General features: G+C 50.3%; 1 protein-coding gene across 1 annotated transcript in view; it reads right to left on the bottom strand.

Annotated features, from left to right (window-relative positions):
* Positions 1–5,619: 5,619 nt before the first annotated feature.
* The window catches only part of NAGLU (N-acetyl-alpha-glucosaminidase), a gene marked incomplete in the record, with an annotated part of 9,058 nt that continues 4,414 nt past the window's right edge, over positions 5,620–10,263 (bottom strand). The window contains 2 exon segments of the mRNA XM_014590713.2: positions 5,620–7,228; positions 8,359–8,615. Of these exon segments, the coding sequence (XP_014446199.1) occupies positions 5,985–7,228; positions 8,359–8,615 (1,501 nt within the window).

Here is a 10,263-nt window from a genome sequence, read left to right as displayed (position 1 = left end):
GAGGCTGATTTCTTGCTTTCTGTCTCTCTCTCTCTCTCTCTCTCTCTCTCTCTCTCTCTCTCTCTCTCTCTGTCTTGTGAGCGCATGCGCCCTATAGCAAAAAAAGTCTCCACAAAAAAGCTTTAGACTCCAGACTTTAGTTATGCCTAGCCCATGTTTGGAGGTAACTGTTTGAAGGATATTCAGGACCAGAGTCCCCAACCCCTGGGCCGCAGACTGATGCCACTTTGTGACCTGATGGGGCTCTTTCCACATGCCTTCCTCCCCGCTGAGGAGCAAGATGTGGGTGGGCCAGTGAGCACGTGAGGCTTCCTCTGCACTCACAGTCGCTCTTCATTGCTTAATCAGCGAGAAGTAAGAGGACATCCAGACACAGCCAAATTTAATGGAGTTTATTGATTAGCCAGCTCATGAAGGGGGGGACTCATGTCTCTCAAAACCTCCAAGGTGAGGGGTGCCTATAAAGGCAAAAAATTCACACTGTTTTCAGGGTTGACGGGCAATCATAAGAACAAAGAGCGGTGGGCTTGAAAGGGTAGGGGTAGGGTTTTACAGTATAAAAGCCAGCAAAAGCTCATCACATCCAGAGGCAGAACCAGCGGGTAAGCAGGTTAGCAGGTCAATCACCCCCAAGGGGATGTTCCATCCCTACCTAAACACAATGGAAATCCAAATGGTCTCGTGGCTCAAGGCAAGGTCCCTAACTGGATCTTATCTTAAGGCATCACCTTAGCAAGAGAAAATGTCCTTTTAATCTTGGGAAAGGGATGTAAGAGTTCCTAATGGAGGCACTCCTCCAAGGTGGAGTCATCTACCTGTGGGAGAAACAGGTATCGGCTTCTTAGGTTCTCATGAACCCTATTACTGTGTGATCGTTTTATTTTATAATACACTGCGATGTGCTGGTGGTGGTGGAAATGGGGTGCACAGTGGGTGTGGTGCGTTTGCGTCATCCAGGGACACCCCCCACACTCCTTCCCCTGCTTCCATGGAGGGATTATCTTTCATGACGCCAGTCCTTGCTGCCAGGAAGGTTGGGGATTGCTGTTCTAGTGCATGATAAACAAAGTAACCTTCAAGTGATAATGAATCTCCAACGAGGCCATCACTCCTCTCCTGCTATGAGCCAGAAACCCCTTACACAAAGTCGTCTGTGCTGGGGCCAGGTGGTAGTGCAGTGATAAAATCTGAAGCTCTGAGAGGCAGGCCCAAATGGGAAGGTTACCAGTTCCCTTCCAGAGGCCTCCCTGATTGTTAGACAGGTTACTCACATGCCCATGGCTGATCTTGGCATCAAGACACTGTCAGGGGTGCTGTAGTGTTCTCTTCCTACCCCCCACTACCACTTGGACTGTTTTTTTTTTTTTTAAAGAATTATTTTATTTAAATGTATTTATTTTAATTTGACCAGACAGGGACAAAGTGAGAGAAAGAGAGAAAGAAAGCCACCAGGTCTAGGCCTCGAACCATAGTTGGCCATGTGGGAGTCCAGCACCCTTAACCACCACACCACCTGCTGACCTGTCTGTGTTATTTTAATGAACCAACATGAATTCTTTGCAAAGAACTTGCAGCCTCTCTTCCCTGCCTTTCTGTTAAGTCAATATTCCCCAAGGGCCTTGAGATTCCCAAAATTCTTTTTTTTTTTTTTTGAGAGGTTTTTGCCCTTCTCCTCCATTCTCCTCTCGGGATCTTGGGCATGCATGTACACGCGCCCGGCATGAGTGTAAGTCACCGGGTCCAGGACTTGAACTGTGGTCGACTACATGGGAGTCCAGCGACATAGCCATTATGCCAACTACTGGCCCATTTATTTATTTATTGGAGAGAGAGTCCCAAAATTCTCACTTTAAAGATATTTTTTAAAAAGAATTATTTTATTTAACTTTATTTATTTAAATTTGACCAGAGAGGGACAGAGTGAGAAAGAAAGATAGGGAAAGTGAGAAAGCAAGCTGCCAGGTCCGGGACTCAAACCACAGTTGGCCCTGTGGGAGTCCAGCACCCTTAACCCCCATGCCACCTGCTGGCCCCTGTCTGTGTGTGTGTGTGTGTGTGTGTGTGTGTGTGTGTGTGTGTGTGTTTTAAGGTTTTGTTAGGGTGCATGCGCTCGCCAGAAAGACAGAGAGAGAGAGAGAGACAGAAAGCAAGAAATCACCCCCCAGGGGGGATGGCCATGCTGCAATCCCTTCTCCCTTCTCCTCTCAGAATATTGGGCATGCAGGGGCCAGCAAGTGGTGTGGTGGTTAAAGGCATTGGACTCCCACATGGGTGACCATGGTTCAAGTCTCGGACCTGGTGGCTTGCTTTCTCACTTCCTCTCTCTCTCTGTCTCTCTCTGATCAAACTGAAAAATAATAATGATAATAATAATAAATAAAGTTGAATAAAATAATTATTTAAAAAGAAAAACAAAGAATATTGGGCATGCATGCACACATGCCCGGCATGAGTTTAAGCCACCGGGTCTGGGACTCAAACCATGGTCAGCTACATGGGAGTCCAGTGACATAGCCATTATGCCAACTGTTGGTCCCATGTCTGTGTTATTTTCATGAACTAACATGAATTCTTTCCAAAGAACTTGCAACCTCTCTTCCCTTTCTGTTTGTTATAGAAATTAGTTTCTTAGCTGTAGGAATTAGGGGATAGTTGAGGTGATAGTAAGATAAGTCAGTATTTCCCAAGGGCCTTGAGATTCCCAAAATTCTTTTTTTTTGGGGGGGGAGGGAGAGGTTTTTGTCCTCCTTTCAGGATCTTGGGCATGCACACACACGCACCCAGTGTGAGTTTAAGTCACCGGGTCTGGGACTTGAACTGCGGTCAACTACATGGGAGTCCAGTGACATAGCCATTATGCCAACTGCTGACCCCTTTATTTATTTATTTATTGGAGAGAGAGTCCCAAAATTTTCATTTGAAAGAAAGATTTTTTTAAAAAGATTATTTTATTTAACTTTATTTATTTTAATTTGACCAGAGAGGGACAGAGTGCGAGAGAAAGAAAGAGGGAAAGTGAGAAAGCAAGCTGCCAGGTCTGGGACTCAAACCACGGTTGGCCCTGTGGGAGTCCAGCACCCTTAACCCCCACGCCACCTGCTGGCCCTGAGACAGTCATGTCTTAACTAGTCATTAAGCTGATCATCTGCCTGAAACCAGCACCCTTAATTTTGTCCCTAATGATACATGCTTGAAACTACTCCAGGATCTCGGGAGGTTCTGCATCAACTGCCTGCGCTCCTTGTCTTTCGCATGGCAATAAAACGGTGTCACACTTCAGCACACTCGTGCCTACAGCTCCACTTCAAGTGCACGAGTGAGTGAACCTGGTTTGAGCTCAGTAAGTGTGTCAAGAGAGACAAGAAAGACTACAGGTCGCCATGTGTAGGACAGCTAGTCTTTTTGAACTTGATGCACATGTGCTTGACAGAGAGTGACAAGTAGAGGAGAGAAAGCATCTCCCGGTGGGGTACAGTCATGCCAAAATCCATTCCCCTCCATTTCTTCACTCTGTCGGGATTTTGAGCACACATACACACAGGCATGGATGTTTTCCAAGGTGCTCGAGCTGGGATTTGAACTGTAGTTGACCATGTGGGATCCAGCTTCTTCACCACGAGGCTGTTGGGCTGGTCCAGGGACATCTATTCTTCTGAGGGCAGCTCAGCAAGAATGAAGCAGAAGTACCTCCATCTTTGAACTTTACGTGCTTCCCCCTTTTGCCCAGAGTAGAGTGATTCTTAGTCTTACTGTCTTTGCTAACTAGCCCAGAAACCTTTTGGTTTAGATGTCCCTTACCAATGTAGCTACCAATCACCAGACCCCTGCCGGGAGCCATGGGGACTGTTAAACAAAGGTTTGGAGAGTCTCCTTAGAAATAAGTAACCTGCTTGATTCACCTTCTGTAACTGTTTTCTGTGGGAACCCCACTCCCTTTCCTCTTCACCCACTCCTCAGTTTCCCTTGTAATTACCATAACAACTCAGAATTGTGATTTTTGCCTATATAAGCACCTCTCTTTGCCCTCGGGGCTGTGGAGTTTTGAGAGACATGAGTCCCCACCCACCCCCGTATGCCACTGGCCTAGCAATAAAACTCCAATAATTTTGGCTATGCTTGGATATCCTCTTTTTAAAAAAATACTTATTTATTTCTTTATTCATTTATTATCACTTTTTTTTTTTTGAGAGATTTTCACTATAGGGCGCGTGCGCTCGCCAGACAGACAGAGAGAGACATTAGAGACAGAAAGCGAGAAATCACCCCCCAGGGGGGATGGTCATGCCGCAATCCCTTCTCTTCCATTCTCCTCTCGGGATCTTGGGCACGCACGCACACGCGCCCGGCGTGAGTTTTAAGCCACCGGGTCCGGGACATGAACCACGGTCGACTACGTGGGAGTCTAGCGACATAGCCATTACGCTAACTGCTGGTTCCCTATTATCACTTTTTAAATTTGATCAGAGTGAGACATAGAGGGAGAGAGCGAGAGAGAGGGAAAGTGCGAAAGGAAGCCATCAGGTCCAGGACTTGGTGGTTGGTTATGTGGGAGTGTCCAGCACCTTAACCACCACGCCACTGTTGGTCCCCATATCCTTTTTTTTTTTTTAAGAATTCTTTTATTTGGGGCCAGCAGGTGGCATAGTGGTTAAAGCGCTGGACACTCCCACATGGCTGACCACGGTTTGAGTCCCGGACCTGGTGGCTTGCTCTCACTTTCCTTCTCTCTGTATGTCTGTCTTTCTCTGGTCAAATGAAAATAAATGAATGAGTAAATAAAATTAAATAAATAATTACTTAAAAATTCTTTTATTATTTAACTTTATTTATTCAAGAACAGAGTGAGAGAACAAGAGAGAGAGAGAAAGCGAGAAAGCAAACCACCAGGTCCAGGACTCAAACCACAGTTGGCCATGTGGGAGTCCAACAACTTAACCAGTATGTCACCCACTGTCCCCCCCATGCATTACATTTTTCATACGCTTTATTTTTTTAAAGATTTATTTATCTAATTCCATTTGTTATTATCTTTTAAATGACCAGAGAGGGCCGGGGGTGGGGGGAGAGAGAGAAAGCGAGAGAGCAAGTCACTAGGTCCGGGACTTGAACCACAGTCAGGCATGTGGGAATCCAGCGCCTTTAACCACCACGCCACCTGCTGGCCCCCATACACTATTTTTATTATTATTACATTGTAATAATAAGGATTGGTACTGGTCTGTGGCCTGGAGGCTGAGGACCTCTGTTTTAAAAAGAAAGTAACTCTTTTTTTCTTTTCTAAGAGGTTTTTGCCTTAGGGCATGTGCGCTCACAGAGAGAGAGAGAGAGAGAGAGAGAGAGAGAGAGAGAGAGACAGAGAGAGGGAAAGTGAGAAATCACTGGGGGAGGGGAGGGAGGGGAAGGCCATGTGGCAATCCCTTCTCCAGTTTCCTTTCAGGATTGTGGACATGCACACGCACACGCCAGGTGTGAATTTTACTGTTTTTTAGAGAGATTTTTTGCTATAGGGCATGTGCGCTCATGAGAGAGACAGAGACAGAAAGCGAGAGATCACCCTTTGGGGGGATGACCACACCACAATTCCTTCTCCTCTATTCTCCGCTTGGGACTTTGGGCATGCACACACACATGCTGGCGTGATTTTGAAGCCACCAGGTCTGGAACTCAAACCATGGTGGGCCATCTGGGAGTCCAGTGATGTAACCGCGAAGCCATCTGCTGGCCCCCAGCAAGGAAAGTACCCTTGAGAGGACCAGTCTGCTCACTGTCCTTTGTTTCTGCTTTCTTCAGCCTCCTCCACAAAACCCAGCTCCTCAGCTCAGTTCATCAAAATACTTACTCTATTTGATGATGCGTTGTCTCAGTCCATAATCGCAAATAAAGCCAGTGAAGGTCTTTAGCTTGCTGTAGTTTTGTTTTTTGACACATCCTCCTCTCAGGAGTTGCCCAGCTCCAGGCCCCAGGAACCTGCCTCAGCCCGGAGTTCAGGGAGAACATGGCTTGAGGTGGTCAGTCTGTCGCAGAGAGCCAGACACCTGCCGGGGGAAGTATTTGAGGAAGATCTTCTTGGCCAGTTCCACAGTGTCACCTTGTGGCTGGCTGGGATACCTCTCCACACTGAGGACAAAGGCCTGCTCCAGCTGAAAGGCATTCTGGTCAAACTGGTGCTGTTGGAAAGGGATGCCCTGGGTCAGGCTGTTGGCCAACATCTCCATGAAGAGCTGCCAGCGAGGGGCGTAGTAGTCAGCCACCAGTCCCGCCAGCTGCTTGTTGGCATAGTCGAGGATGTTGCCTGTTGGCCCCCACAGGGTCAGCTGGTAGCGGCTGTTCTGTTCATAAAATTGGGCCTCAGTCTCACTGACCGCCACCGCCCGTGCCTGCTCCAGCCAGCTGCCCAGCATGAAGCGGCCGTCAGTGGCCAGCAGGTTGTCCAGGTCAGGCAGAAGCTCGTAGACCAGGATGCCACCAGCCCTCAACAGGGACACCAGCTCCTTGTTCAGGTAGGCAGTCCTCGCCTCCTCATAGTACAAGCTGACCAGCTCCTGGACCGCCTGGCGGGTGACGTCCAGGAGGTCGTAGCGGAAGGTGGGGCTGGCGGCCAGAGTGGGAGCGGCTGTCAGCAGGAGCCGCCAGGCCTCGAACACGTCCGATCGGTTGTACCAGACCGTGGTGTTCATCTGGAGGGATGGCCGCTTGACTAGCGGGCTGCGGTTGTGTCCGCTGCACATCTGGCCGGAGCAGTTGTAGACGCTCCTGAGCAGGAGTCTCCATGCTGCCTCTGCGTCCCCAAGGGAGACCCCATACCTCCGGTCAGCGTAACTGGTCACCCAGGCTGCCAAATCGGGCACTGGGTCCTTCCGCCAGCCCAGCTCAGCCATGAGGGCATAGACCACTTCGTTCTGGTTGATGCCCTCAGGAGCCATGCCCGTGCCTACCATGCTGGAGTTGGGGAAGAGGCGGGCAGCCTTGGGGCCCCAGTTCACAGCCTCCAGGGTTCCGTACAGGCCATGGTTGCCCCCAAAGTTATGCAGCATGCACCAAATGAAGGGCTGGCCCAGGAAGGAGGCTGTGTACAGGTACACAGGGCGAGTCTCGGCGAACAGGTCCAGGACCAGGAGGCGGCCACGGGGAACAGCCTCCAGCACAGCCTTGACCTGGGCAGGCCCCCAGAAATCGGGCTGGTGCTGGAAGATCCAGCCTTGGAGCAGCCACACAGCACCAGGGTCCACTGGGGTTGGGGTGGAGAAGACAGAAGAGAGGTGATGAGAGGACAGGGGGCTGAAGGAATGTTCTCCCCATTCTACAGATGAAGCAACAGAGGTCTGGGAAGTGTGATGACTCGCCTTCCACAGTAACTTCCTCAACCAGTGGGACGCGTCACATGGGCCCTTCCCCAATCGCTTCCTCCCAGCTGGGAACTCCAGGGTAGTGTTCAGGGCATCAGAATCACCCTGAGGTCTTGTTAAAACACAGGCTTCTGGGCCCCAGCCTCTGGTTCAGGTCTAGGGCAGGGCCTGCCAATCTCCCAACGCAGTGATGCCCTCGTCTGGGCTCATCTGGATCTGCCAGGAGCAGGGCTGCCCACGGACGCCTGGGCCCAGCTGCTCCCGTCCTGGCTAACACAGAGGTCTCCCCACTGGGTGCTTCCTGACTTAGGCCCCCTCTACTCCTGCCCTGGGAGGGTCACCTTTGTACAGCAGGCTTGGGGCACATCCCCTAACCTCTGGCTTGCCTTATCTGCCTCAGCCACAAGGTCGAGACCACTTACTGACCCCTCACTCTGGGCCAGGCATCCTGCACCTATGGCACGGCCCATTTCACAGGTGAACAGCTGAGACGCCGGGAGGGCGGAAACCTGTCATAAGTCACCAGGCAGGAGATCACGCCAGGGTTTGTGCCAGGCTGTCCGGCTCTAGTGCTCACTTCTAGGCCCAGGGTGGCATGAGATGTGCAGCACTCAGCAGACTGTAAAGTGCTGTTTCTTTTCTTTCTTTTTTTTTTTAAGAGAGATTTTTGCTGTAGGGCATGTGCACTCACTGGAGAGACAGAAAGCAAGAAATCACCTCCCATGGGGGATGGCCATGCAGTCCCTTCTCCTCCATTCTCCTCTCAGGATCTTGGGGCATACATGCACATGAACCTGGCATGAGTTTTAAGCCACCAGGTCCAGGACTCGAATCGCAGTCAACTACGTTGGAGTCCAGCAATGTAACCACTAGGCCATCTGCTGGTCCCAGTGCTGCATGTTTCAGTGCGTGGTTATTACTCCCAGGCCCTCCCTTGTCCCCATGAACCGCTGCCACTTGTCTCCTTCGGGGCCTGGGGGGCTTTCCTTCCCCACCTCCCCGGGCACCGTACCTGCTGTCATGGCCGCATAGATGGCCGCGGTGGCTGCGGCCAGGTAGGAGGGCTCCGAGGAGGGGGGCTGCAACTCATTGAACGTGTCGGCCCCATAGATGTGGTCTGTGCCAAACTCTTTGGTCAGCTCCCTCAGGAAGAGACTGCCGATGATGGGGAACATGGGGTCCCCTGGAGCCAGGAGGAAGGAGCAGGAGTAGGAGCAGTTGAAGTGGCCCCAACTGCCCAGCTGTGTGACGTTGACCTGAGGAAACACCCTAGGGGGGAGCGAAAGCTCAGACACTTCCTGGAGGATGACAGCATTCCCCCGGGCCCATGGGCCCACACTCACTCCTCAGCCTAACTTACCTGCAGCTCCTGGGCCACATAACCCGCCCCTAGTGCCTTTGCTGCTCTGCGCTCGGGCCTGGAGGTTTTTCTTCCTCTCTCCCTCCCTCCTCACCTCACCTGTCTGCGAAGCTTTCTCTCTCTCTCTGCCTGTACCAGCTGGAATAAGCAACGCTCCTTTCCCAAGGCTGGCCTCAGCACTGCCACTGACTGCCCTGCACCCTTTCCGCCACACCTGTCAGCAGAGAAGAGGGCCCCCCCCGCCATTTCTGCCCTTGTCACTCTGATCCATCTCCCTGCTAACATACTTCCCAGCAGGGCCATGGCCTGGGGCACCTTCATCCTGCATGGGCAGGGTACACCATGGAGCCAGGTCTGGCCCCACAGGGCTGGACAAACTGAACGAATGAACGAGGAAGGAAAAGGGGTGGCTGGTGAGGCTGGTGTGTGCTGAACACCGATGGTGTGGAACAGGTACTCATGGGCACAGAAGTGGTTGCCAGGCTTCCTGGAGGGGTGGTTTCAGCCTGGCCCGGAAGACCTCTTCCAGCCACGGGAAAGGATGGCTGGGTAGCACAGAGGAGCAGGGCGCACCGAGGAGACCAGGGTACTCCTGATACCACTAATATGAGCAGCCATGTGCTAACACTCTACGCCAAATCATACGCGTGTGTGACACACACACACACACACACACACACACTTGAAGGAACTTCATTCAGGAAAAATGGAATTAAAATATGAATTTGGAGGGCCAGCAGGTGGCATGGTGGTCAGGGGCACTGGACTCCCACATGGCCACCCACAGTTTGAGTCCTGGACCTCGCGGCTTGCTTTCTCACTTTCCCTCTCACTCTCTGTCCCTCTATGGTCTAATTAAAAAAAATAAATAAATAAAATAAAATAAAAATAACTATTTAAAAATACGAGTTTGAGGGACCAGCAGGTGCCATGGTGGGTGGGACGCTGGACATTCCCACCCGGTGGCTTGCTTTCTCACTCTCTCGCTCTCTCAATCTGTGTCTCTCTCTCTAGTCAAATTAAAATAAGTGAATGAATAATAAAAATTAATAAATAATTGAAAAATACAAGTTTATTTTGTTATATAAAACTTTGAAATTCATATAGGGCTTTTTCTTCTTTTCTTATTCTTAATTTTGCCAGAGTGTGCGTTTGCTCACCAGAGACAGAGACACAGAGAGGAGTAAGCACCACCCCATGGGTGTGGTGATGCCATAATCTCTTCTCTTCCATCTCTTCATCCTGCTGGGGTTGGGGCATGCGTGCACATGTGCCCAGTGTGTCTCAAGCTGCTTGGTCCAATATGTGCACCATGGGCTGTCCATATGGGATCTGGCTTAATCACCAGGGCATGGAACCAGCCCCATGGCCTTTGCACAATAGGCATTTTCCATGAATTTTTTTGAAGACCATATATCTATGTGTGTATGTATATAGAGATATAATATCAATATATACTCGTGTGTGTGTGTGTGTGTATTTACAAGCCCTTATGGCACTATAGGTAAGGATCCTTTTTTTTTTTTTTTTTTTTGAGAGGCTTTTTCACTATAGGGC

Source organism: Tupaia chinensis, unplaced genomic scaffold (genome assembly GCF_000334495.1).
Source record: "Tupaia chinensis unplaced genomic scaffold, TupChi_1.0 Scaffold000477_1, whole genome shotgun sequence".
Lineage (NCBI taxonomy): Eukaryota > Metazoa > Chordata > Mammalia > Scandentia > Tupaiidae > Tupaia > Tupaia belangeri.
Note: the sequence above shows the minus strand (reverse complement) of the source record. Positions and strands in the feature narration are given on the sequence as shown.